Source organism: Drosophila albomicans, chromosome 2L (genome assembly GCF_009650485.2).
Source record: "Drosophila albomicans strain 15112-1751.03 chromosome 2L, ASM965048v2, whole genome shotgun sequence".
Lineage (NCBI taxonomy): Eukaryota > Metazoa > Arthropoda > Insecta > Diptera > Drosophilidae > Drosophila > Drosophila albomicans.
Window position 1 is genome coordinate 22,769,183 of NC_047628.2, and position 22,197 is coordinate 22,791,379.

Genomic DNA, 22,197 nt, shown 5'->3' on the forward strand with positions numbered 1-22,197 from the left:
GCTACTTATATTGCTACATTGTTGTACACCCCATCCGCCCCAAAGCACACACACGCACACAAACGTACATTCCTAGCATCGACACGGATAGTGTACATGTGCCGAACGATGATCGCTGATCGTTGACATTCGGATCGGCTCGTCGGCTACGCGATTGAGGCAATCGTGCATTCGGGCGATGGTTGGTTTTGGTTTTTGGATGGCTGGAGCTTATACTATAATTAGTCGTGTTCCGTCTTCTCGAGTAAGTAGGCTGGGTCTGCTGTCTGCGATTCAGTCTTTAGTCATTTAGTTCTCAGCTAACTGGCTGGCTGGCTGCTTAGCTGCTGTAGTGTGTTTCGCTCGTGTTCGCTGCGCCAGCGAATCGGTTGTGGTTTTTCAGTACGCTCCAGTCGATTCATAAAACTAGATCACATTTCCGTAAGGAGCAACAGCAACAAATAAAATTACAATACTTCAAAAATATTCTAAGAAAAAGAAAATTGAAGAGCAAAATTTTGACAATAGTGATGTTATTCGCTATTTATTCACTCTTATAAATAAAATCAGCACTTTCAAAATTTTGTAACTTTGGCAAAATTTCATGAGTTGCCCCCAGTGCTTGTCAAACTGTACATTGTGTGCTGCTTGATCTTCAAATGAAATTCAAACGCAAATGAATATCAAATAAAAATTATATTATTTTAATATTATGCTGAAATGCCCTTTTTAATATTTCAGTAAGAGTGAAACAAAAATTAAGTGCCTACTTTTCTGCCAACATTAAATTACAGGCCACCGACGGCAACATATTTTTAAGTCGACAAGGATCGCAAGAATTATCTGAGCCAGCATTGTGCATAGGGCATGATGTTGCCCCACTGGAAGCGGTAAGTATAACCAAATAAAGTTACCAAAAACAATACTCAAAATTATGCTTAATTTTTAATTCGGAAATCATCAATGAAAAAACAGTGCCTTTTAGCACGTCAATGCTTCAAATATTAAATATCGCAAGACTCTCTTTCATTTGTTCTGCTAATACAAAGAGCGCGCTTTTGCTCTCTTATGCGACTCTCTTGACCGCGCTCACTCTCTTACACTCTCACGTACACACACACATACACACACGAGTCGCCATTACCGCGCATGCAAGATAAGAGACTTTATATTATCAGACAATTCACAGTGCGCACTACGATCCACCATAGTTTAGCGCTCTCATCCACAATTGCTCCAAATATAACCGAATATTCTGCTGAATTTCCTCGAGCTATTATTTTAACTTTCTTTTCGTTTTATTACGTAGGCTGCTGTTCGCCGCTGTGATTGCTGGAGCGTTAGTTTCTACAAACGCTGTAAGTATCTTTTGCAATTATTAAAAAAATATTGGCAAGTTGATTTATCTTACATATACCCAATAGCAATTTTGGAAGAATCCTGGCGCCACTGGCTCGATCCAAGATTCAGTTCGGCACAATCCTAGAGAAGATCCCGGTAGAACATTTTCGATTGATGATAGTTATGATATCGTAGATTCGGCTGGTACACACCATAACGGTCAATTACCTAAGAACTGCACCAGTGGATATGCGGGATGTGTGCCAAAATGCATAGCTGAGAAGGGTAACCGCGGTTTGCCTGGTCCCGAAGGTCCTACCGGACCCAAGGGTCTCATGGGCTACAGTGGTCCCGACGGACCCCCCGGTGACAAAGGCCAAAAGGGTGATCCAGGTCCATTTGGAGCTCGTGGCGATAAGGGCGAGCATGGCTCACGTGGTATACCTGGTTTGCCCGGTGTAGCTGGTGTTCAAGGTCCCGCTGGTAATCCTGGTTTTCCCGGTATTCCTGGTAAGGATGGCTGCGATGGCACTGAAGGTCTGAGCGGCTTGCAAGGTCTCAATGGCATGGCTGGTCCACGTGGTTACCCAGGCGGACCAGGTTTAAAGGGCGAGAAAGGAGAACCTGCCAAGGAGAATGGCGACTATGCTAAGGGTGAGAAAGGTGAGCCCGGTTTCGCAGGACGCTCAGGTTTCCCAGGACCTGAAGGTGAACGCGGATTGAAGGGCGAACGCGGTGACACTGGTCCATTTGGTCCAAATGGACCTCGAGGCGATCGCGGTATCAAGGGTGAAAAAGGCAACGCGTGTTTCGCCACAGCTATGCCCGGCGAAAAAGGAGACAAAGGTGATAAGGGTGACCCAGCAATAAAGGTTCCTGTCACTGGAGGTCCAGAGACAGTTGTTGGACCAAAAGGTGACAAGGGTAGTAAGGGTGAAATCGGATATGCCGGTGAAAAGGGTGGTTTGGGCCCAGCGGGAGAGCCAGGACATGATGGTCAAAAGGGAGAAAAAGGCTTGCCCGGTGGCGCTGGCACTAGAGTAAGTACAGTGATGCACTGTCTTCTAAATTTTTAATCCCAATCATAATCATCATTGTGTAGGGTCGTCAAGGTAACTTTGGTCCACCAGGTCCTGCGGGACAGAAGGGTGATCGTGGAGAAACTGGCTTACACGGATTGCCTGGTCAGCCTGGTTTGAAGGGTGAACCTGGACGCGCTGGTTTTGATGGTGAGCGAGGTTTGGTCGGTCCCCCAGGTCCCCCTGGTGGCGGCCATGGACAACCAGGAGCTCCTGGTCCAAAAGGACCTCGTGGTTATACAGGACAGCCAGGTCCACAGGGCTTAAACGGTGTTAACGGTGCACCAGGACCTCAAGGTTATGTGGGAGCTAAAGGCGGTCCTGGTCTACCAGGACATGCTGGTAATGAAGGTCCTGCAGGACAAAAGGGTGAAAAAGGTATAGCTGGACGCGTAGGACCACAAGGTCCAATCGGTCCAACTGGACACAATGGTCCTCCAGGACCCGAAGGACAAAAAGGAGAGCACGGAACGCCTGGCTATGGTATCCAAGGCCCCAAAGGAAACGATGGACTTAATGGGTAAGCGCTTGTTTATTTCTCACATTCGCTTTTTGCATTTAATATATTCTTCCATTAAAAGCGCCGACGGCCTTAAAGGCACAAAAGGAGAACGCGGATATAAGGGTAGTGCTGGCGCACCCGGCGATTCCAAATTAGGTAGACCCGGTACTCCTGGTCAGGCTGGTATTCCCGGACCTCAAGGTGATGCCGGTCGTCCTGGTATTCCCGGTGATAAGGGTGTTATGGGTCCTAAGGGAGAAATCGGCGGCAAATGTTCTTTATGCCCACCAGGGTTAAAGGGAGACAAGGGTGACCGTGGTGGAAACGGCATTCCTGGAAATCCAGGCGCTCGAGGTCCTCCTGGTGAACGTGGCTACCCTGGAGAACATGGTGATGATGGAATTATTGGACAGATGGGACCTCCTGGCGAGAAAGGACAGGATGGCTCTCCCGGTGCCCCTGGTGCTGATGGTCCTCCCGGACAATCAGCACTTTTAGACATGAGCCTAGTTCAAACCGAAAAGGGTCAGAAGGGAGAGTCTGGATATCCCGGTGCGGCTGGTGTTAAGGGCGAACGCGGTGACGCAGGTAGTCCCGGTTTCCCAGGACTAAAAGGAGAAATGGGGGCAAAGGGTGACAAAGGATACGTCGGTCAATCCGGCACGGATGGTGCGCCTGGCAGTCCTGGACGTCCTGGTGCCGATGGTTTCCCCGGCATAAGCATTAAAGGAGAACCGGGACGACCTGGATTCGATGGTATTAAAGGTGACAAGGGATCATCTGGATATCTTGGTCAAAAAGGCGAGCCCGGCACGTGCGCAGCGGACGAACTAAAGGCTCCATTAAAGGGCGACAAAGGAGAGCGTGGTGCCACCGGAATGCCTGGTAATAATGGACCAATGGGACAAAAGGGTGACCTCGGTATTCGTGGTGAAATAGGTGCTACTGGTCCTCAGGGCCCTCCTGGATTGGTGGGACCTCGTGGCATAACTGGACCACGTGGTGAGAAAGGAAATCCCGGTCAGTTTGGTGCTCCCGGTAACGATGGCAAGGATGGAGTTCGTGGTCCACCTGGACGTTTTGGCGAGCGTGGACAAAAGGGAGAGCAGGGCTACACTGTTGCAGGACCCCCTGGACCTCAGGGCCGTGACGGTTTGACAGGCGAAAAGGGAGATCAAGGTTCAGTTGGAGCTCCTGGTTTTCTTGGTCCTGATGGTAGTCCTGGTTACCCCGGTGACAAAGGTGACTCTGGCTTCCCCGGCCAACCTGGTGGAACTGGCTCAGTTGGCGAGAAGGGTGAGCCTGGTCCAATCGGTCCTGAAGGACGTCCTGGACCTCCAGGCACTCCCGGTATTGACGGCGTACAAGGTCGTGACGGTGCCAAGGGTGAGCCTGGTAGTCCTGGTCTTGTTGGTATGCCTGGCAACAAGGGTGATCGTGGAGCACCCGGCAATGATGGACCCAAGGGATTCACAGGACCTGTTGGTGCTCCTGGCAAGCGAGGTCCTCCTGGTCTAGCTGGATTCTCCGGTAGGGTTTTTTAAAAATATTTTTAAAAAATCCGCACCTACAAAATGTTTTGTCTTACTTATAGGCATTAAGGGAGATAAGGGTGATCGCGGATTAAGTGGCAACGATGGACCGACTGGAGCCAGAGGTCCTACCGGTCCACCTGGATTAATGGGTGTTAAGGGTGATACTGGACCACAGGGTCTGCCTGGACAGAATGGATTAGATGGACTGGCTGGCGAAAAGGGTGACCAAGGTTTGCCCGGTTTCGATGGAGCTCAGGGAGAACCAGGAGATGCGTCTGAGAAGGGACAAAAAGGTGAACCTGGTGCACCCGGTGTTCGTGGTCAAGATGGTCAGCCTGGAAGACAAGGTCTGATTGGTGACAAGGGTTTGCCGGGCATTGCTGTACATGGACGCCCTGGCCCACAGGGCGAAAAGGGTGATGCCGGTCATGATGGTCAAGTTGGATTTGATGGACGCGCTGGAGAGAAGGGCGACCGAGGTTTCCCAGGCGCACCTGGACCAAGGGGCGAGAAAGGATTGGACGGACAACCTGGACGTCCAGGAAGCCCTGGACTTGATGGCAAGCCCGGAGCACAAGGAGCTCCTGGACCTATTGGATATTCAGGACCAAAAGGAATCAAGGGCGATAGAGGACCAGCTGGTGAGAGCGGTTTGAAGGGTGATCGAGGTCTTCCAGGACAACCCGGCTATCATGGACAAGCAGGTATCAAGGGTGATAAGGGTGAGAAGGGTCCTCAAGGTCGCTCCGCTATCGTCGACGCCATAAAGGGAGAAAAGGGTATAGCCGGTATACCCGGCATGCATGGACAGCAAGGCCAAAAGGGAAGCAAGGGTGAAGCTGGTCAAATTGGATATAGTGGCGAGAAGGGCGATCGTGGTCTACCCGGACCTCCTGGTATTGCTGGATTGCCTGGATTGACCGGAGAAAAGGGAGAGATTGGTTTCCGAGGAGAGACTGGCTATCCCGGTCCTGTTATTAAGGGAGAAAAGGGATTGCCTGGACGTGCTGGCAAAAACGGACGTGAAGGTACAAATTCTCTCAGCATTAATTTAATATTATTGAACTCATATCGTATTTGTTTTTAGGTGCACCTGGATTGCCTGGCTTGAAGGGTGAGCCTGGTTTGCCCGGCTTACCGGGTAATGCCGGTCTTGTTGGTCTGCCCGGTCCCATCGGTCCAGTAGGACTTAAGGGAGAACGTGGATTACCTGGAGCCCCTGGTGTCGATGGTGCTGCAGGCTTGAATGGAGCCCAAGGCATCAAGGGAGAAATTGGTTACACTGGTCAGAAGGGTGAGCGTGGCGTTGCTGGTTTTGAAGGACAGAAGGGTGAGAAAGGAGAGCAAGGTATTTCTGGCCCCCCTGGTATCGCCGGATTGGTTGGTCTAAAGGGAGACATTGGTTTGCCGGGTTTGGATGGACACCCTGGTCCAGCTGGAGCACCAGGCGAGAAAGGTTTCTCAGGTCCCAAGGGTCGTGATGGCCGCGACGGTTTGCCCGGACAGCGTGGTCAAAAGGGAGAGCCTGGCTTGGTTCCACCACCCGGACAGAAGGGCGAACCTGGTCATCCTGGCCGTGATGGACAAAAGGGCGAAGTTGGCCTTCCTGGTGAACGTGGTCTCATCGGAATTCAAGGTGAACGCGGCGAGAAAGGTGAACGCGGCTTCATTGGTGTTACTGGCGCCGTTGGTCGACCTGGCATCAAGGGCGAGCGTGGTGAGCAAGGTTTAATCGGTTTGGAGGGTGCAGTCGGTCCCATTGGCTACAAGGGTGAGCCTGGTGCACCATGTACCACTGCCCAAGATTATCTCACCGGTATTTTGGTCACACGTCACAGTCAGAGCGATCAAGTACCAAAGTGTGCAGCAGGACAAGTTGAATTGTGGACCGGTTACTCTCTACTCTATGTTGATGGCAATGATTATGCGGCCAATCAAGATCTTGGCTCTCCCGGTTCCTGTGTACCGCGTTTCTCAACACTGCCCGTGATGTCGTGCGGACAGAACAACGTCTGCAACTATGCATCGCGCAATGATAAGAGCTTCTGGCTATCAACATCGGCACCGATACCCATGATGCCAGTAAATGATTTCGAGATCAGCAAATATATTTCACGTTGCGTCGTTTGTGAGGCGCCAGCCAATGTGATTGCTGTGCACAGTCAGTCTCTGGCGATACCCAATTGTCCCAATGGTTGGGAAGGTCTTTGGATCGGCTACAGTTTTCTCATGGTAAGTGTAACCAGGCATAACAATTGATCAAATGAAAACAGCAATTTCTATTTTCAATTCCAGCACACGGCTGTTGGCAATGGCGGCGGTGGTCAAGCGCTGCAATCGCCCGGCTCCTGTTTGGAGGACTTCCGTGCCACTCCGTTCATTGAGTGCAACGGTGCAAAGGGACACTGCCATTTCTATGAGACCATGACCAGCTTCTGGATGGTCACGCTCGAGGAAAGCGAACAATTCCAGAGGCCCGAGCAACAAACCATCAAGGCCGGCAACTTGCTGACCCGTGTTTCCAGGTGTCAAGTCTGTGTGAAGAACTCCTCATAAGCGGATCATGCCCACATGCAATAATTTTAATCTAAATGTAATGCCTTAACTATACCAACGAAAAGAACAACAACAACGTGCAAATATGCCACATACACACACTCTTCACAAATACACACACATACACTGCTACCAAATTCCTTAAAATAACCAAACAATGAGAAAACTAAACCAAAACAAAAGGTCCGCTCCGATCCAAAGCGGAACTCGATGCCATTTTTGTATCTGCCATTTTATTGTTTGCCACAATGTTCTAAACAACAAATGTAAACTGCTTCTTAGTTACGTGTAAGTTAAGTAAATGATCAAATAATAAACTAGCCTGGTAATACGACAACAATGTGAATAGAAGGGGTTAAGCCATAACTCGTTCAAACAATACCATTCTGCGACTCTTCACAATCTTTTGTCCAGCTAGCCAGCTACATGGTTTCACTGTCTATAAACGAAAATTATTTTTAACCAGTGCTACAGCGAATACGAACACATACACACAAGTTTTTATGTTATGACAAAAAAAAATGGTAAAAATAAAGAAAATTTTATAAATACACACATCGAACAAAATGATCCTTTAATATTTAAACTTTTATGAATCTCCAACTAGGCCTAGCCTATTGATATTGTTTACTCGATCGTCTAAATTTTAAAATTTTTCTTGAAAGTCGTTTCAAAAATAAATAAATCTCAAAATTTAACTGTTAATCATCATAATAGTACTTTCTAAAACGCATTGGTTCAGATAATTTCTGATTAGCTTAGTGAAATCAGATTTGCGTAACAAATATTGTTAAATGGTATTTATTAATATGCAAAGTCAATCCAAGATTTGTTTAAGCTAGTTGGCGATGGGTGGGTACAAGGGTAGTTTGTGGTCAAAATAAATTTGTTGACAATGACGCCAACAGCCAGAAATCATGCAATATTCGAAATACTAGAGAATTACTCGTTTGTAATGTTCAGTGAAACTCACCACTTTGCTTTCAACTAGACACTTGTGCGCATGGTCGAGTGTAATGGTTAGGGGTTGGGGCTGAGGGCTGTGGGTTGTAGATTGGGGGTTGCTGATAAGCGGCGCGAAGAGCAGAGGGTGGCATGCGATGCGATACGATACCATACCATATGATAATGATATGTCTAAACGCGCACACACATAATTCCAATTGGTGGTGGAAAAGAAGATATGAAAACGACTCTCGTTCCAGCTGTGTGTGTTGTTCACAAAAATAGGGGTAGATTTTTGGAATTCAAATTGGAAGAAAAAATAAAAGAGTCGAGCAGAATAAATCGAGATATTGGCGAGTGCAGAGCTGGCGAAGTGCGAAGTGCAAAGAGGTTTTAACACCATTCAATGGCAGTTACGACAAGTTGGCATTAAAGGTGGCACTTCAAAAAAAGAAAAGAAAACTCGAGAAACCCAAGAGAAAAATGAGAAAAAATATACACTTAAAATGTGACAAGTGAAAGCAAGTTACTAATTAGTCTAGCAGTCTGGCCGGAAGAGCAACCACTTGAGTGCAACCCCAGGCAGACTTACCCCCAGTCCAGACTTACCAACACTCCAAGAAGCAACCTGGCGAGCAACCCCATTTCATTCTATATGATTATCGTGCTGTTGTTACTATTCCAATCGCTGTGCCTCTACTGCCAACGTCTCGTGCTCCACATCCACGACAGATGCTTTCCGCGGAACGCACGTCTGATCCAGGAGGTGGCCGAAACCGTTGGCGATCGTAAGGCTCTTCAGCACTTGGAGCACTTGGAATTGGAGCAGACCAAGCGTCGACAAAAGCGTCGCACACTGGAGTCCATTTTGCCATTGGGTGCCGGTGCCAATCTTGAAGCGTGTCGTTTCTGCGCCCATAGTCCACAAGGCTATTGTCGTCATCACTTCCATCTGCAGCTCTACAAGCAACGACTGACAGGTAGCCAGAGGTACAACTCTGGCGAACAGGATTACAAGCAGCAACGCAGGATAAGGCGAGAGCTGAAGCGCAGTCTGGAGCAGCAGCAACAACAGCAACTGCAGTCAAGAAACAGCTATCGCTATCAGCACTATCAGAGTCCCAGTCGTAGCTCTGTAAGCAGTGGTTACGCATCACTTTCTCAGTCAGTGTCATTAGACGAGTTACAGCTGGAAGGGCAGGAGCAGGAGCTGCACGAGGAACAGTTCGAAGAGGGCTTTGAGGAAGAACAATTCGAGCAGGTCGAGGAACAGTTTGAAGAACAGCACGAACGACAAATTGAGCAGCATTTAGAGGTGCATTTCGAGGACCTTCGTCAGCCAGAGTTGATAACGAGCCATTTATAGAGTTGCCTCTCCCGATTGTGCATGACAGGCAGTGTGAAGTAGGCGACATCAAGAGGTTATTCAATAAATTCACTGTGAATGCTTGATATTGTCAACGGCTCTATAAACGATTCAACTCTTTGAAAATCGCACAATGTCGGATCTTGAAGTGGGACAACAATCACCTCCAATGCCAGCGCAGACACCACGTCAACGTCGACGCCAACAACAGCAGGCACGTCTTGAGCAGGCATCGATGGCTGGAGGTGATGGCCAGGATAAAACGATATTGATGCGTTGCCCCTTGGTGAATGGAATCGAAGACAATTGGACATGGAGCAAACGCTTTCGGTCTAAAGAAGTTGTGCTCAGCGGTTCCAATTTACGTACTGTGCACTTTCATCCAAATTGGAGCAAAGGCACCGCCGGCATTCAGGGCAAACGACCGTTAAACAATGGTCGCTACTACTGGGAGCTGCATGTGTCGCAACGTGTCTTTGGCACCTCCATCATGTTTGGCATCGGCACCAGAAATTGTCGCCTACACGCCAATGCCTTTCGCAATATGCTTGGCGAAAACGAGCACGGCTGGGGATTGTCGCACAAAGGTAAAGCTAAATCATTTAAACGTTTTTCAATTGTATGGAATTTAATTAAATAATTTTAATTTACCTTAGGCGTACTTTGGCACAAGGGCGTTGCGCTGTTATATACGAAACGCTTTCGTGAGAATCATCCCACACAAATTGGCGTGCTCTTTGATGGCATCGAGGGCACCTTGACCTACTACAAGGATGGCAAGTGCCTGGGCGTGGCCTTCAGAGGCTTGGACAAGGTGAGACAATCAAACAACATTAAAACAAAAAGTGTACGATAATTTAGCTCATGCCTAAGGTAAACGAACTCGTTTAAAGAGCATGATAAACCTTAAATGGGCATTATCAGAAATTAAATAGGCACAAATTCCTACAGTAATGAGTAATGGGTATAAATATGATATAAATAAATATCATAGAATGCAACTAAAGCTCAATACACTTGCATTTCCAGGTAGAAGAACCGCTTTATCCCATCGTGTGCTCCACAGCGGCCAAGACAGAGATGACTCTGAAGTGTGCACGTCGTGAGTTTGTTAATCTTCAGGATCGTTGTCGCGCCGTGATAATGCGACGACTGCGTACCGCTGCTGATCTGGAGAAACTCAAGTTGCCGTTGCCAATTACTGAATATTTAGGCGAGGTGATTGATGATAAGGAGCCACTACGTCAGGTAGACAATTATGATATATTGTGCGATTTTTAAACAGGGTATCCGTTTCGATTTCTGACTCTTTGTCGAGGCAGAAATAGCAAGTACGCGTATGTAAATGTTTGTACATTTGTAGGTAAATGGTTACGAGATGTGCATGATGGATATGAATTAAGCAGTTTGTAAGATGATGTCCCGTGAAACTGAGTTTTGTGCCATAGTTTTGAAGAGGGCAGCAACTGAAGTAGGCGGAAAACGATTATAGCATTGATTTTCAATTGTAAATTTCAAGTATGCTACTGCTGTGTTTGAAATTGTATTTGTTCTTGCAAATGCATGATTATAATTATACCAATTGACTCACCGGGCTAACTCCCAACAAGTTGCCTCGTTTACATTTTCTTTGATTTTGTTTCGCATTTTATATATATGAATAGTTTTTTTTTTGTTGACAATTGTAGCTAAAATGTTTTGCGGTAATAGGCCAATTAGGTGCAATATTTGTGATATAAGACAGGAGAAGCAAGAATTGTATGTGAAGCCAGAACACATCCATGGGTATAGCAAAGGAATACAACTTTTACGCATAATATACATAATAATATTCAATATAAGTACGCTATATAATAATACATAGTTTTAAGTATATAAATATATGTATTTTGGTACGAGTGTGAAATCTAGTCAAAGAAAACACGTGTGGAATCCAAATTGTATAAAATTGGTAGACCATTAATCCGCTAATAGCATTAAATTGTAAAACTCGATTTTAGTTGCATTCTAGTCAAAAAGAAAAAATGTTGACCGATCTCAATTTAGCTATGTATAACATTTAAGCTCATACAATATTAATACAAAACAATATACATGTAAGAACACAAACAGGTAAATAATTTAGTAAAAATTATTATTAAATACGTGTTCGTATGCTATGTTTAAATATTGCAGATTCTCTTTTTGGTGTCTATATAAATTAATACATACATACAGTATAGTTTTTTGCTTATGATCAAGTGTGTGAAGAGCAGAATAAATTGGCATGAATAAAACACATTTATACTAACTAAAATGAATAAAATACAATTGCTCTAGCAAATGTCACGCGATATGTCCAATGGGAATTACAGCTCATCAGACAGATGATTAATGTTTTGCAAATGATCACCATAATCGGTTGCCTCGCTGCCCACAAATGTGTCATAGTTGTTGAGGATTTCCAAATACGATAACCGATCGTCGTGATCCTCATCCGTAGAGACAAATAAATGATCGACCTCATCGCTGGCAATCGCCGTATTGCTGGGCACAATCCAAGACAAAACCTGCAAGACACAACCGATGTTTATTACCTAAATTTTGTTTGAAGCAATAATAAAGTAGTTCTACCTCATTGCCCGTGAGCATGCCATCGCCGTTGATATCGTGATCCTTATCAAAGCGCTCCTTTTCCGTCACCAGCCATTCCTTGTCGTGATGCGCAGCCGCCTGGCCAACATACTCTTGAAAATCGATTTTGCCATCGTGATTGGTGTCCTTGTCCTGCATCGTATGCTCTAGCAAAATGGGCAACATTTGTGGATGCTCTTCGGGGTTTTGAAAATAAACATACTCCTCCATTGTGAGTACGCCATCCTTGTTGACATCGGCGGCATTAAACATTTCTTTATCCTGCTTAATCATATTCTGCTCATCTTCGTAGCTATCGAAATCAATTACTTCCTTTTTGAAGTCTTCATCCTCCATGGCATAGGTGTCCAGCAAGTACTCTTTCCAAGTAATTTTATCATCGCCATCCAAATCGATTTCCTCAAATCGATCTGCGGCCTCTTCCTCAGACAGTTTTCTGTTGAAAGTCGAGTATATTTAGTATTGTTTGAAATTGAGTAGATTGGAATTACAGTTACATGCAGACACAACCAAGCAAGGCAAGAGCGATGGGTTAAAGCTGCTGGGGGTTAATCAACAGACAACACTCACTTAAAAGACCTTAATATCCATGCTTTCAATTCGTGACGATCGATATACTCGTCCTTATTTAAATCCATCATGCGTATGAGAATGGCTAGACGTCTTTTGGACTCTTCCGGCGTTAATGTGTCGAACTCCTGCGCTTCTTTTGTATTGCCTGCCGAAAAATTAAATCAAAATGCATTTAGAAACGTGTTCGAACAATGAAACGACAACGACGCATACATTAGAATCCAAAATATTAAATACAAAAGAAAAATGCGAAACATTTAAATGAAGAGTGAAGAAATCCCATAAAATACCATCATACAAACGTACATATGTTCTGCATGGATATAAAACAATGATATAAACAATATGTGGGGTCTATTAAAGTGGATGCTAAAAACAACTTGTGAGTCAGCTAGCAGCCTTCTTTACAACCTACCTATAATCGCCTCATGATCAAACTCCACATTATGCTCGCCATGCTCGCCGTGATGGTGCGCATCGCGCGGCACATAGACACCATCCTTAATACGTTCCTTACTCGTATGCTTCTCATGCTTGTGGGGACTTGCCACAGCTCCATGGGTGGGCATTGGTCCAACGGCAGCCAGTATGGCCAGCGTTAATACAACCATTGGCCACAGCGTCATCATGATGAATATTTTGAAGGTTTGTTTATATACAAAACATACGCTCCGCTAGCGTCGTCTGCGTTTGATCGTCAGGCACACACTGAGAGTTTTTTGTGCGTTTCTTTGGCAGCCTTTGTAAATTTTTTTTTTTTTTTTTGGTTTAGAAACTCACGCACACCACTTGAACTTCTGGCCGCCGGCGACACACGTAATAGTCCCAAAAAATTTGTTGAACTCTATTGAACCCAGTCGATGGATTTGCGTAACCTGAAATATACAAATATGTATATATAAATATATATACACATATACATATGTAAATTGTTTGGTTCTAATTCATCTTCATTCAAAATTGATGTTTTCACCCACCAGCTGTTTAGGACGCGCTCACAAATTAGCCATTTAAACGTTATGTTTAACAATGTCTCACGATTTATTCACTTTTTAACTCCTGCTGATGAGTTCCATAAATTATATTACTAATTAATTTAACTAATAATCACAAATTCAAATATTATTTGCGTAAAAGTGGCTGGTGACAACAATCGCAGCATCTTTGCTGCGCTATCGAAAATCAAAACATATTATCGATACATTAAAACATTTTGGACGACATATCGCAAAACTGCTTTTGGGCTGGTATATCGATACAGCGCTACACATCACTAGCTATTGTTATTGCAAATAAAAAATTCGCTTATTTGCCAAAATTTGGAAAAGTTTAAATAAAACAAGTAAAATACACAACAATTATTCAGACAACGGTAGACAGTGCTTTTTTGCAGAGTACAACTGTTAAAGCATAAAACAAGAAATAAGTGAGTAGTAGACAAAAATAATTAAGTGAGCGAGTAAGGTAAACGAGCGAAAAATTCGTAGCCTGAAAGCCGCAGCATAAAAAACGGGAATTGAAATTTGATTAAATTCAAATGACATCATTGAGAGGCAGGCAGCACCTAATTTTTAGCGGCTGTGTGTGTCGCTGTTTACGACTGTCGCGCATTTTATTTATTTATTTTTTTGTGTGCGCCAAGCACGCAAAAGGATAACGATAGTTATAATTGTAAAGGGGGGAACGGTACAAGGGCGCGATGTTTATGTACATATACGAGTATATATTTGTGTGCTTTTGTGGTCCAATCGAAATCGAAGCTTTTTAGGTAGATGTTGACCGCTGCTCACAGGTGTTACTATTTTTAGTTGACTTACGGAAATATTCATTAATTTCGGTGATTGGGGTGGTGTTGAGGGCCTAATTGCACAGCTAGCCAACAAACAAACAAACGCTCAATCAGCGGTGACTCGTGCTTAACATGCAACTGGTCAGCCCCCAAGTGTATAAATATGAGTGTGCCTCTGTGTATGTGTGCGTGCTCTCTTATCCTTCTAAAGAGAGCGAGGGATTATCTATTAAGTGTGTTGTGTGCATTGCTTACATTTTGTAGGTTAATCCAATAAAGTTGCTAACAATTTCAGACCAAAAGAGAGCGCGCGAGAGCAACGCAGCACAAGGCCTATTAATAATAAACAAAAGCATAACAACAACAACCACTGCGCGCTTTGCTGCTGTACGGGGAAAACCTCTAAGCTTTGAAAACCAAATTTAGTCGTGAGCCAGCCTTCAGTCAGCACAGCAGTTAGCTTTTGTTCGTGTTTGATTTTCGGTCTCATTCATTTACTAACCAAACAACTCACATTACTAGTTTGAACCGGTTACTTACAGACCTCGCCCGCGTTAATTAAATAGCAACAACAACAAAAAATACCAAAGAAATACCAAATGCCGTACATTATCATACGCGGCAATCTAGCCTCCTACAGTCACAAATATCCATGGCGTGTACTCGTCTCTGGATTGAAAGGTAAATCAACAACAACAACTACAGAAAACTACCAAGCAACTACAATGCAAACAATAGAAAGCCAAAGTAGTTGGCTCTTCACTATACAATCTTAACCGTTATTTTCTTATGTTTTTTTAATGGCTCTTTCGATTGTTGAATTACTTTCGTCCTCTTGTGTTTTTTTTTATTGCGACACAATTAATTTAAAGAGTGCTTCGTCATACACACACATACGCATAGACAAGCACCCCTACACATACACACCCAAGCTCAACACCCACAAGTTTGAGCGTCTGTTTTTTTTTTTTTTTTTTGTTTGTTTCTTTTATTTCTTCGGTTATTCCACTTTGTGTGCACAGGCAGCAAGCTACTTTCTGAATGGCCCGGCCTTGACTATCCATGTATGCGTAGCGTATACGTAAGTGCGATTGTGTGTGAGAAGGGCTTTATTAGACACAGTAGCATCTAAAAATGTTGTGCATGCTGAGCATTTGCTTATCACTTTTGTAGTTTCCTTCTTATTTTTATTCGCAAATGCAACAATTGCCCATTACTTCTACACATACATATGTATGTGTATGTGTCACTCATGTATGTAGTATGTGTGACACTATGAGTTTTACTCACCGAATAAATTAATGTCCTTTTCTTTAAATAAAGTATTAGTAAATTCTGTTTGTAAATTTTTTTCCACAAAGTTTTCCGTTAAAATGTCAGTTTATTTTCTAGCAAAAGCGATTAGCAAATACAATGTTAGAATCTTAATTTTTAATAGGCAGACAATAAAAATAGAACATATTTACCATTTGCCATTTGCACTCAAGTTTTGGTTAAATAGCATGGAACCGGATTTGAAATGTGATAATTATGTGCATAGATGTGAAGGAAGAGCATTTGAGTTGAGGCTTGCGAAGCGAATGAAGTTTTATCTATCGCTCTCTCTCCCTCTCGTCCCTACTGTTGTTGCTTTGTCGCGCATTATTGAGTCGTCGTCAGTTTCGTTTTGTTTCGCATTGAGTGCAGTTGAACTACGCCTCTAGATTGCATGGTGAGACACACACATACGCACTGCAGTACATACGTATGTATGTATATAGAATTTATATTTACTTCATTTTCGCTATGTGCTTTCTTTCCTTTTTATGGACAAGTCAATGCACTTTGAAGAATCAACGAGATAAATATGTTCAATAATATCGTAAATGTATGCAAAGAAATAGTACACAAAATTGCCAGGTCTTGACTTTTGTTTAATTAGTACACACACATACAAACGCACACCTATAGAATTACACCGTCACACACAGTCAAAGACAATGTGGCCAGCTGCCGGGCGCTGACGTCATGCAGTGGCCCCATAGCATTTTATTATTATTGTTATCTTTGTTGTGCAAGCTCGTTTACTGTATAAACAATCCAGTGTACAAAATTAAGCTACATTAAGCTCTAGATAAAAAAATGAATCTTCAACATTCTTGCAGCTGACGATATCGAGCAGTTGAACAAATTTTCATGTGGGGGCTACAGCGATGAGTCGACGATTGTCTATTTAGTGCATCCCTGTCGCATTTTGTCAGCGCTAGAGGTAAGTGCGGCATCGATTAATTAGCTAACTAACTATCAATAATAGATAAATTATCGAAATTTGAATCTGAATAGATTTTGGGCTTTCGTGTGGTTGCGAGTTCATCGACGGCAGTGAAGCAGGATTATAACGAATATATGTGGACGATGCGCAAGGAGTTCGACGAACCCGAACCCGAGTCTGAAACTGTATCCGTTGTCCGTGAAAATCTATCAAATATTGGTCGCGAGGCCGCCAGTTTAGGCAACTATCACAAGGTTGATTCGCCGGAGTAAAGAGAGCTGGTTTTTTCCACTTTACTTTTTGTTTTGTTTTTTCTTTTTTTTGATTTGCAAAACTCTCTTCATTTACTCTCTCTATATATATTGTATGTGTGTATGCTTGTGTCGGTGTGAGTATAATTGTATAGAAAAGAAAGAAAGAGAAAAGCTATAGCAACCCGAAACCAAAACTAAACCACATATAAAAGCTGAAAACTAGACCTTACTGCGACAGTCCACATTCGGCATTCAATCGATCGTTTTCCACACAACCAAAGCAAAATCAAAGCATGAGCGATAATCAACAACCATCAGCGGCAGCAGCAACTCAAACAGCAGCAACAGCAACAACTGCGACAGCGGCAACGGCAACAACTGGAGCAGCAGCAGTAGCACCCAAGGACTCCACATTGAATTGCGAGTGTCCACCAGCAGCGGTTGCACCATCGGCCACCTCCATTGCCGGCTGTCCGGCCAACGTTGTGACCATCCCAGTGCCCATTTTGCAAACGGAAGGCACCTTTGCCTACGTCACCGTGAAAGGTTCACTGCATGATTACACTTGCACTGTGTTTGGCTTGAATCAGGCAGAAGTTCAGGCTCTCTCGCAACGTTTGTCGGTGAAGAATTGTGTGAATGGCGTTCTGATTGCAGTGCCGCCAATGGTTATGCTGAATACGCTGGCACAGCTCAGCTATAAAGTCATTTGCAGTTGCGGCGAGGCAGAAATTTGTTGGACCATGCAGCGTGAAGTTTAAATTGGCAACGGAAAGCATAAAACTGAAGGATTAACAAAAAGACAAAAAAAAAAGCACAGCTATCAATCATACATAACCTATCACTACGACCATCGCATCGATCATCTTTATCACAGACAAGGATTGTATATTTTATTTACGTTGAAAATGGATCAGCATAGCGCGGACAATTGCAAGTGCCACAAGCAAACGCAGCCGGCACAACAAACACTCTCCGACATGGACTTTGATCGTGGCATCTGGAATGCAGGTAACTACTCATTAGATTCAACTTCAACTTGATAGCCAAGCTGAATGCTTTCTTTTTTCATCGTTAGCTATCTACAATGAGGTGGATCGCGTGCGCGAATTCATCAAGAAGGGTCAGGCCATGGCACGGGATGACTGCGACTACACGGCATTGCATTATGCGGCACGCAATGGCCACGAGCAGATCTGCAAACTTCTGCTCGACGAGGGCAAAGTGGACGTGAATGCGGTGACCAAGGCGGGCGCCACATCTCTCCATCGTGCTGCAATGATGGGTAATCCAGATACCCCTTTATGTCTAGAAATATTCACTAAATTTGCTGCTCATTCATTCCAGGTCATCTTGATATTGTTAAGCTGTTAGCAACACAGCCTAAGGTCAATCTGCTGCTTCAAGACGAGTGCGGTCAGAGTGCATTGCATCGTGCGGCATTGCGTGGACAACTGGAAGTGTGTCGATATCTGTTGCAGCAGCAGCCCGAACTGAAGCTGCTCAAAGACAAGAAGGATAAAATTGCATTCGAGTATATTATGGAGAATGCCAACGATGATTTCAAGCTGCTTCTAAAGCCCTAAAATCATGAAATCTTGAAATCAACGCAACTTTTCGTAGCCTTAATCAGTTTCTAAACAAAACCTAATATAATATGGCGGATTCGAATTGACCTAAAATCAAGCTATATATAAATATAGTATGAATATTGTTGTTAGATTGTAGGCAATTACTTCAATTTGTAGTATTGTATGTATATTTTTGTCAATTCTTTATAAACTGTAAGCGCAAAAATGTCGTATGAAAAATATTTTATAATTTTTCATTTTCCGAAAGTAATGCAAAAAAGATAAACAACAATATATATATATATAAATATTGCAACGTTTTTCGAAATTCCCATTTTAAAAAAAAGGTAAATCTTGTCATAAATGTTGTAAGAAAATACTCCTTTTAAATATTTCAATAATCCATTCCCTGATAAATCTTTATTGAAATGCTAAAAAACGTTTACAAAATACAGCAACGTTGCTCGAAATTTCCAATAATTTAAAAAACAACTTTAACAAGAATGCTGTAAGAGAAAACTCTATTCATATTTTATAATTTCCCCGCCCTGCACTGAATACATCTTAATTGAAATTAATGATAAAAACGATTCAAAGAGAAATGTTACGTTGCCCAAAAAGTTCATTGGCATTGCGAATTCTAAACCTTATTGAACAATATGATAGATATTTACTGTATTAGTATGCCTATGCTATATGGGGTGACTAGAGAAGAACTTGTACTCGAACCTTTTTAAAATTGCAATTTGACATTACATTAACTATCACTAAGGGGCAATATACAAACTAAACATACTTATGCTACCATACATTATTACAACATTACAAATACATCATTCATAATTATAAATCTAAATAAATTTTTAGAACCCTGCACTGTGCTTAATCCCAGGACTCTATTGAACGCAACAGCGGATTCAACGGCAATTGCCTGCTTCGTATTGTCGGCACCTCCGAGTATTCGCTCACATATCGCTTCAACGTTGCGGGCATGCACAGTTTCTCCTCTACGATGCGGGCGAGCGTGGAACTCTGCTCTGTGGGCGGACAGAGCTGATGGAGTGACGATTGTTGCTGTTGCAACGGCAGCAACAGTTGCTGGCGTATCACTTGACGCGACAGCGATTGGAGCGAACGCGGCTCCGAGCTGAGTTGTCGATAATTTGTGACTGACTGAGGAAACTTCAGACCGGCATTTGCCAGTAGTTGAGCCAACACAGATGCCTGTGGCGTGCCCAGCGAGCTCAGCTCGTTGATCACTTGCTCTGCGCAGATTTGTGAGAGATGGCAGCCCTCGCGTAGCAACAATTGCGCCATGTCCAGCTTATGCAAGCTGATGGCGCGCGCCAACGGTGTTTCGCTGTAGACGAAGCCACAGACCAGCGTGGCCGGCGCCTTGCAGCTGTAGAGATCGCGTCTAGCGCTGGGCAGTTTGGCGAGCAGTACCCGCAAAATGCTGCTGAACTGTGTGATGTCATCGATCTGCTGAACGGCAAACAGCAGCAGTCCTTCGTCCTGCGCCTCCGTGTAAAGTCCTAGACTACGTTGCTTATCAGCCTCTTCCAACATATAAGCCAGCAACTTGGGCAGCTGGCGATGTATGGCCAGCATGATGGGTGTGCAGTTGTCGTCGTCACGCAGGCTCAGGCTATCGCCATGCTCCAGCAGCAGCTTGATCATTGCCAGATCCACGCTGCGTGGGCCCCACACAATGATGCAACAGATGATGCGAAGGCAATCGTCGGGCGCCACGTTCCAGCAGCAGCTGCGCCAACTGTAAATGGCGTCCGATGGCTGCGAAGTAGAGAGCTGTGCTGCCGCGCTTATCCTGCAGATTGATGCGTGCTCCTCGCTTGATTAGCTCCACTGCGAGCTCCTGAAGATTACAGATAATTGACATCATTAGCGGCGTTTCACCTTCGTCATCGGTCTCGTTGATATTGATGTTCGTTTGCAGCAGCAGCTGTGCTGCGGCACTGCAGCGATTCTCGATGGCCAAATGGAGCGCCGTTTTGCCATCACTTAGTGTCTTGGCATTGACCAGGGCGCCATGCTTGATCAGCAGTCGCGTAACCTCCGCGAAGCCGGCGCCAACGTGAAGTGGCGAGTAGCCTTCGCTGTTGACCACATTGATCGGTGCCTGATGCTTGAGCAGCACAGCCACACACTCGGTGTGTCCCCAGGCGGCGGCATAATGAAGTGGCGTCGCCAAATCGGAGTCGTAGAGATGTGGATCCTGTTGGCGGCAATTGGGACAGCATTGCGTCAAGAATTCACCGGTATTTTCAAAGGTCTTGGCATAGTAATGATATAGTTGCGAATCTTCGCCACCGCCATTTGAGTTCTCCGAGTCGTTCTCCTCGCTCTCAAATTCATCGACCCATTCCAGTTTTTCCATGCCATCTGGTGTGCTCTCCATCTCCAACGTATCTGTGTGAGCTAGCGAAGAAGATTGACAGATTTATAGTCTCTACACTCTGACATTAAATGCAATGCATTGCTGTCTACCTGGCCAACAGCTGCATACTGAGACGGTCTCAGACCTATTCCGAGTCAGCACACAACTGGGCTACGCCCAAACTGCTGCTCAGCTCTTCAAATAAAAACCGGTTCTCTCACCCGCCCCTCTCTCGATCATCGTTTTACGCTATCAATTTGGGTCATTGGCCACTACACCACAAGAAACTCAGCACATTGTAGATATGTTTTAATCTTTAAAACTATCTGAAACTTTCGTATATATTTTACTATTTGGAATGTTAAGCCTACAAATTAATTTCGTAAATTACTTTAAAATAATAATACAATTTTTAACAAAAAAAATTGTTCTTTTTTCATTGCATTTAAAAAGATTTTAACGTTTGCTAAAAAGAAAATAAAATTAAAATATAATAATAAAAGGATGACTTCTACCATAGACTTGAAAATGAATTTTTGAAATAATCACAAACAAGTTTTTATATATTTTTTCAAATCCTTAAATATAATAAAGCTAAATTTTTAAATAAAAATTTAGTTTTAATACATACATTGTAAATTAAATTTGTAAATTTATAACAAGTTGAATACACTTCTTGTTGGATGCGCGGGTCTCGGCTCTAAATATAAATATACTACAAATTCACATTCTGTTTGTTTAGATTCGAAAAATTCTAAAAAAAAACTCATCTCTTTTTTTAACTCTAAATGAGAATTACTAAACTTCTGATCTAAATTTTTATATTTTAAATGATTTAATATAAAGACATATGTATACTCAATTTTTTGTATCATAACTTATTTGAAACGTGTTGATTTTCCTAATTGAATTCCCGACGAGACAATTGAGAGGCAACTTAACTCTGCCATTGATTTTGTTCAACCAGCTGTTGGCCCTGAACCCGTGTGTTCACTTCGACACTTCGTGTCGTTCAACTTACATGGCTGGAAGAGATTCAGCTGCGGCTCTTCGCAGGATTGCACCAGGAGTTCAAGGAGCTCGGCATCACCAAGCAGAGCAGCTGTGCCGACCGCAGTGCGACCACAAGTGGAGGATACATAGGTGGCCTGGGCACCTTCGATGATGCAGTTGAGGGCCTGGCCAAAGTCGCCGCTATGAACGGCGCTCAGCAAACGTTCGTTGAGATCGTAGGATAGCATATTGCCATTGAATTGTATTGTAAGCAAAACAGCAGCTGCAAAAATGTGCAAATAATCCAACTAAATGCAACGAAAATGTTTTGTAAAACGCACTGGCCGGAAAAGCGCACAAAAAGAGACTGAAACACGCACAAACAAAAGCAGCAGACCGATAAGAAAAATCCACCACCCAGCGACATTGAA

At 43.8% G+C, this 22,197-nt stretch overlaps 8 protein-coding genes across 11 annotated transcripts; 6 read left to right on the forward strand and 2 right to left on the reverse strand.

Moving 5' to 3' along the window:
• The first annotated feature begins 280 nt into the window (after positions 1-280).
• LOC117563494 (collagen alpha-1(IV) chain) lies at positions 281-7,332 on the forward strand. Of its 2 annotated transcripts, XM_034241857.2 has the most exons (9): positions 281-420; positions 774-869; positions 1,289-1,337; positions 1,404-2,360; positions 2,423-2,919; positions 2,981-4,431; positions 4,496-5,464; positions 5,524-6,668; positions 6,732-7,332. In XM_034241857.2, exons 2-9 carry the CDS (start codon positions 847-849, stop codon positions 6,990-6,992), a joined length of 5,352 nt encoding a protein of 1,783 aa, XP_034097748.1. In that variant the 5' UTR covers positions 281-420; positions 774-846; the 3' UTR covers positions 6,993-7,332. The 2 variants fall into 2 exon arrangements, with proteins under 2 accessions (XP_034097748.1, XP_034097749.1); XM_034241858.2 differs by lacking the exon at positions 281-420 and having other exon boundaries at positions 758-869.
• A 930-nt stretch (positions 7,333-8,262) lies between these two features.
• LOC117563271 (zinc finger protein 853) lies at positions 8,263-9,303 on the forward strand. The gene has a single exon (XM_034241499.2). It carries the CDS (start codon positions 8,593-8,595, stop codon positions 9,301-9,303), a length of 711 nt encoding a protein of 236 aa, XP_034097390.1. The 5' UTR covers positions 8,263-8,592.
• A 13-nt stretch (positions 9,304-9,316) lies between these two features.
• On the forward strand, positions 9,317-10,912 carry LOC117563270 (SPRY domain-containing SOCS box protein 3). The gene is made up of 4 exons (XM_034241498.2): positions 9,317-9,890; positions 9,960-10,117; positions 10,333-10,551; positions 10,667-10,912. The coding sequence occupies exons 1-4, from the start codon at positions 9,437-9,439 to the stop codon at positions 10,703-10,705; spliced, it is 870 nt and encodes a 289-aa protein (XP_034097389.1). The 5' UTR covers positions 9,317-9,436; the 3' UTR covers positions 10,706-10,912.
• Positions 10,913-11,117: 205 nt separating this feature from the next.
• LOC117563267 (reticulocalbin-2) lies at positions 11,118-13,680 on the reverse strand. The gene is made up of 5 exons (XM_034241494.2): positions 13,488-13,680; positions 12,926-13,385; positions 12,508-12,655; positions 11,917-12,373; positions 11,118-11,852 (listed from the first exon to the last, which is right to left on the reverse strand). Exons 2-5 carry the CDS (start codon positions 13,137-13,139, stop codon positions 11,652-11,654), a joined length of 1,020 nt encoding a protein of 339 aa, XP_034097385.1. The 5' UTR covers positions 13,140-13,385; positions 13,488-13,680; the 3' UTR covers positions 11,118-11,651.
• Positions 13,681-13,740: 60 nt separating this feature from the next.
• LOC117563276 (uncharacterized) lies at positions 13,741-16,822 on the forward strand. Of its 3 annotated transcripts, none has more exons than XM_052003348.1 (4): positions 13,741-13,936; positions 14,842-14,980; positions 16,444-16,547; positions 16,593-16,697. In XM_052003348.1, the coding sequence occupies exons 2-4, from the start codon at positions 14,899-14,901 to the stop codon at positions 16,662-16,664; spliced, it is 258 nt and encodes an 85-aa protein (XP_051859308.1). In that variant the 5' UTR covers positions 13,741-13,936; positions 14,842-14,898; the 3' UTR covers positions 16,665-16,697. The 3 variants fall into 3 exon arrangements, with proteins under 3 accessions (XP_051859308.1, XP_034097398.1, XP_034097399.1); XM_034241507.2 differs by having other exon boundaries at positions 13,762-13,936; positions 16,622-16,822; XM_034241508.2 differs by lacking the exons at positions 13,741-13,936; positions 14,842-14,980 and adding an exon at positions 15,993-16,047 and having other exon boundaries at positions 16,622-16,822.
• A 269-nt stretch (positions 16,823-17,091) lies between these two features.
• LOC117563273 (spore coat protein SP65) lies at positions 17,092-17,675 on the forward strand. The gene has a single exon (XM_034241501.2). The coding sequence runs from the start codon at positions 17,098-17,100 to the stop codon at positions 17,563-17,565; it is 468 nt and encodes a 155-aa protein (XP_034097392.1). The 5' UTR covers positions 17,092-17,097; the 3' UTR covers positions 17,566-17,675.
• Positions 17,672-18,617, forward strand: LOC117563272 (ankyrin repeat domain-containing protein 39). Its single transcript, XM_034241500.2, has 3 exons — positions 17,672-17,815; positions 17,883-18,089; positions 18,152-18,617. The coding sequence occupies exons 1-3, from the start codon at positions 17,713-17,715 to the stop codon at positions 18,388-18,390; spliced, it is 549 nt and encodes a 182-aa protein (XP_034097391.1). The 5' UTR covers positions 17,672-17,712; the 3' UTR covers positions 18,391-18,617.
• A 626-nt stretch (positions 18,618-19,243) lies between these two features.
• LOC117563264 (poly [ADP-ribose] polymerase tankyrase-2) lies at positions 19,244-22,175 on the reverse strand. Its single transcript, XM_034241492.2, is given in 3 exon segments — positions 19,244-20,058; positions 20,060-20,814; positions 21,795-22,175. Coding segments are annotated over 3 exon segments (1,776 nt in total). The 5' UTR covers positions 22,015-22,175; the 3' UTR covers positions 19,244-19,257.
• Positions 22,176-22,197: the final 22 nt, after the last annotated feature.